The sequence below is a fragment of the Oratosquilla oratoria genome, chromosome 36, assembly GCF_046742065.1.
Source record: "Oratosquilla oratoria isolate Oo_2021 chromosome 36, ASM4674206v1, whole genome shotgun sequence".
Taxonomy (NCBI): Eukaryota; Metazoa; Arthropoda; class Malacostraca; order Stomatopoda; family Squillidae; genus Oratosquilla; species Oratosquilla oratoria.
Window position 1 is genome coordinate 22,509,982 of NC_134812.1, and position 5,000 is coordinate 22,514,981.

The following is a 5,000-nucleotide window of genomic DNA, read 5'->3' on the forward strand; positions in this document are numbered from 1 at the left end:
ATTAACACCTTGACTATGCTCTTCTTTCAATCTTTGGTGGACATTTAGCATTTTTTATTAATGGTGTTGGGGGTAATAATGAATTAAATCTAATTTGTCCTTGGGAAAAAACTTGGTCGAAGGAATAAATGAATCCGAAAAGGGAACGACTAAAGAGCTCTTATCCAATGAAAATTTAGAGGAAATGGGGGTGGTATTACGGATTGTCTTAACCCATTCAACTCCGATGACAAGATGTATTGTCATTTGGTCAAATAAAACAAAAAATCATAATAAAACAACAAAATGTTTGATGATCAAACAGCACCAGAAAAATATGACGTCATCAGTCCTCCTCGAGGAGGACTGACGACGTCATATTTTTCTGCTGTTTGATCATTATTTGACCAAATGACAATACATCTTGTCATCGGAGTTGAATGGGTTAATAAGAGCATTGGGCTTCCCAAAAGGTATCAAAAGAATTCAGAAGTAATCAGGAGCATGGACAACATTATTATTACTAAGGCAGATAAAGGAAGCAAATTAGTTATTCTTGAGCATGACAGTTATGTAGATAAAGTCTTGGCCCTTCTTAATGATACCGATACATATGAGCAACTCAGTAAAACTCCACTCAAAAACACGTGTGCCACTTTCAACAGGGAAGTTTGTAACATCACCAAAGACGAGGAAGTTTTGAAACTTAAAGTGGCTAAACCCAAGTTGCCTTATTTTTACGGTCTTCCAAAATTTAAAGCTAATATCCCCCTCAGACTTATTATTTCCAACCGAGGATCTTATATATATATATATATACATATATATACATACATATATATATATATATATATATACATATATATATATGAGAGAAATTCGCTAGTAACAGCGACATCAATCTGATAATTTTTATGACAGTCGCATGCAGGATTCGAACCCACTGCTTTCGGCCCCCCCCGTATGATTACCTTCACAGAGTCTTAACCCACTACAGCACAGAGACTGTAAAAGCTTTGTACCCTGGAATTAAACCGATTCCCAAGGATAGGAAAGATCACTAATCTGCAACCCTAGTTACTGTTTTAAACAAGACCCAAGCCTAGTAGTGGCAAGGGGCAAGGATCGGAACAAATTCCTTTCACGCTTTTCGCCATTGTAACTATGAGAGAAATCCGCTATTAACAGCGACATCAATCTGATCATTTTTATGACAATCGCATGTAGGCCCTTGCTACTAGTGGGCTTGGCCCTTGTGTAAAACAGGAACTGGGGTCACAGATTAGTGATCTTTCCTATCCTCGGGAATCAGTTCGATTCCAGGGTACAAGGCTTTTACAGTCTCTGTGGTGTAGTGGGTTGAGGCTCTGTGAAGGTAATCTTGCGGGTGGCCGAAAGCAGTAGGTTTGAATCCTACATGCGACTCTCATAAAAATGATCAGATTGATGCAGCTGTTACTAGTAAATTTCTCTCATAGTTACAATGGCGAAAAGCGTGAAAGGGATTTGTTCCGATCCTTACCTCTTGCCACTACTGGGCTTGGAGTTTATGGAGTTTTTGGCTCGAAGGCCAAGCGCCGGAGCCGGTAGGCCATTCAGCGCACTACTGGGCTTGGGCCTTGTGTAAAACAGGAACTGGGGTCGCAGATTAGTAATTGTTCCTATCCTCGGAAATCAGTTTGATTTCAGGTTACAAGGATTTTACAGTCTCTGTGGAGTAGTTGGTTAAGGCTCTGTGAAGGTAACCTTACGGGTGGCCGAAAGTAGTGGGTTCGAATCTTACATGCGACTGTCATAAAAGTGATCAGATACACACACACACACACACACACACACACACACACACACATATATATATATATATATATATATATATATATATATATATATATACATATGTACACACACACACATATATATATATATATATATATATATATATATATATATATATATATATATATATATATACTGCAATCGTGTCCCATCAAACCTCTCCATATAACGGTACCTATAATGGCCTTCCAACGCTCCGTCATGTTCACGCTTTACCATGAACGGTCCTACTTACAGTTTCCCAGACGGTCTTCCGTTGATTCTTTTGATTGACGCCCCGTCACTCCAGATTCCCGTCCCACTCACCCTTCTATGGCTTCCTTAATAATCATCTTTACCGGAAGTTCTTTAACCCAGGCTTCAGTGGCACACTTTAAGAATTTTCATCCGGTATAGGCCAAGATATTTTATGCGGCTGAAGGAGCACGGTCTTGCCTAAATGGTATCCGTTTCCTTTGGTCGAATACTATTTAATAATTCAAATAATTAATTTCTCAGCGTGAAATGACGGGACATTTGATTTATTTTTTGTCTTGAAATCTCAGCTCAATAACTGGGTGTAAATTACTATTACAGTGAACATACAATACTACACACACACACACTCAAACGCATAAGCAGGCACACAAGGAGGCACACACGTACGCACGTACACACGCACGCATGCATTGTGGTTGATAAAAATGTATCTCTAATCACTGGGACCCATTCAGTGTTATATAAATACTTCCCACGTTCGTATACTTACCAATGTACTATCATAGTGGAGATGGGTTAAACGCAAACTTTCGTGTATATGTAATTCGAGCATTCAGATATATAAGAAAAATTGCGCTCAACCTATATATCTCTTGATGGTGTATTGGTCTAGTTACTCGGCACTGGTAACGTTCTCGCCGCATGAGGTTCGAGTCCTCGGGCGTACCGCGTTTCAATTTCTGCATGCGCCTAGATGGCTTAGAATTAAAGTGCATTGTAGTTGATAAAAATGTATATATATATATATATATATATATATATATATATATATATATATATATATATACTTACACACACACACACACATATATATGTATATATATATATATATACATATATATATAATTACACACACACACACACACACACACACACACACACACACATATATATATATATATATATATATATATATATACATATATATATATACATATACATATATACATACATATATACATGTATGTACATATACATTATATATACATGTGTATATACATATATATATATATATATATTTATATATAATATATCATACACATACATATATGATAGAATGCTCAGATGCATCAATTCCCCGGCACTTTCCCAGGAGAAAACGAACAAGTCACCAGGTTGAAATAGTTCCCACGGAAATTGTGTCTAGGAAGAGGAGGAAGAGGAGGAGGACGAGGAGGAAGAAGGGAGGAGGTGGGGAAGGAGGAGGAGAAGGTGGGGATGGAGGAGGAGAAGAAGGTGGGGAAGGAGGAGGGGGAGGAGGAAGAAAGGAGAAGGATGTGGACAGAGGAGAGAGCGAGCGGGAAGGAAATCCTAATGATGCCTTAAACGCCGAAGAAAATGCCAAACGTAATGATTAATGATTTCGGAAAACACAAAAGTAAACCGAGCATGCATACCATGATGATGAGGCAGACACGAGTCCATCATTCTTGGAGAAATGCATATTCTGTCAAGTAGCTGTCCTGTAGTCCATTTTCAATTACAAAAACAGGAATGCAACGTTTCTTCCCGGAGAGATCTATGAAGAGGCTAGAGGGTGGAATGAGGCCTACGTGGTTATTGAGAGGTTTAATTTTTGTCAGATACATCGGAGATTGGCATGGAGAGGACGCCAACTACGTCCGAAACCCGATCAACAGTTATCACTTTCTGCAACACTTGACCCACGATTTTGCCTTAGTCGAACAAGCCTTGGGGAATTCCGTCACTGAAGGTAAGGTTTTCAGACCACTTTCTTTTAATCACATTTATTTTAAAAAATAAATGAATAAATAAATAAATAGATAAATAGATAAATAAATAAGTAAAAATAAATAAATAAATAAAGATAAATAAATAAATAAAATCACCAAATTTTTCTTGAGCATTGGTACGATTGGTGTCATCTCATTTGGTCTACGGTTTCACTATGTTCAAACACCCTCTGACCAACTTCCACAGTGATGGAAGGAGTGTCAACATTTATTTTCTTATTGTTAATTGGCCACGCCCGTAATTGTTATTTTCTAAGGATTCTAACCACTTTGATACCTAAGAGCTGCGACAGAAATGAATACCCTAGCGGAAGTGGTTAGTTGAATACTACTAGCTGACTTGCCTCTTGTGCTTGTTGGATGACTAATTATCCGTGGCAAGCACCCCTAGTTGTATTTACCTAATTGCACTTACCTAATCTGTCCAATATATTAATCTATTTAATCTATCGAGAAATAGAGATAATATTTATTCAATTATTTATACAGGAAAGGAGCAATGATCGTAGGATCCTGTCTCCTACTCTCCGGTTTATCATATCTAGCTTCAAATTCATGTACGGTTCCAACTTGCTTTATACTGTGCAATATTAGCCTTCAATTTTTATACACTATTTCATCACATTCTGATTGATTAGAAAAATGTTTTTATTCTTCTGTCTTCATCTAATTTTCTTATTTTGGCTTCCTTTAAGAACTTCCTTGTCTTTGCACCTTAATCTTCATTTGCATAATTCCTATTCCCATGCTAGTATCTAAGACTAGCTAAATACTTAATTTGCTATGTCTTACGACTTCGATTTTATTTTCATTAGACGTGGGTCATTTCTCTTGCAGCGACCTAACCTAAACATGATATCAATCTGATACATTACATCAGAGTCATTTCCCAGAATAATAAAAGTAATTTTCTTAACCTTTTCTATCTTCTGTTCCTGGTGCACGTTCCATGAGGTGATGTGGTCTTTTCGCCAGCAAAAGGATATGATATCTCTTCTTGTCAACTACATCTCTGCCAAAATAATCTTTTTTATAATCTTCACTATTCCTTCTAGTCTACCAGTTTCTCTTCTCAACTGCACCATGATCTTGGTTAAAGGTTAATGTAATCCTCTTATCCTCCTTTGTTATTGATCTGGCCTAGATTTTTTTCCATGGTATTCAAAAGCCTTT

The 5,000-nt window shown here is 37.2% G+C and overlaps 1 protein-coding gene across 1 annotated transcript in view; it reads left to right on the forward strand.

Annotated features, from left to right (window-relative positions):
- Positions 1-5,000, forward strand: part of LOC143019139 (prolyl 4-hydroxylase subunit alpha-2-like) — a 41,886-nt gene that overhangs the window by 15,568 nt on the left and 21,318 nt on the right. Inside the window, exon 2 of the mRNA XM_076174832.1 lies at positions 3,657-3,787. Within this exon, the coding sequence (XP_076030947.1) occupies positions 3,657-3,787 (131 nt within the window). The remainder of the gene's footprint in view (positions 1-3,656; positions 3,788-5,000) is intronic.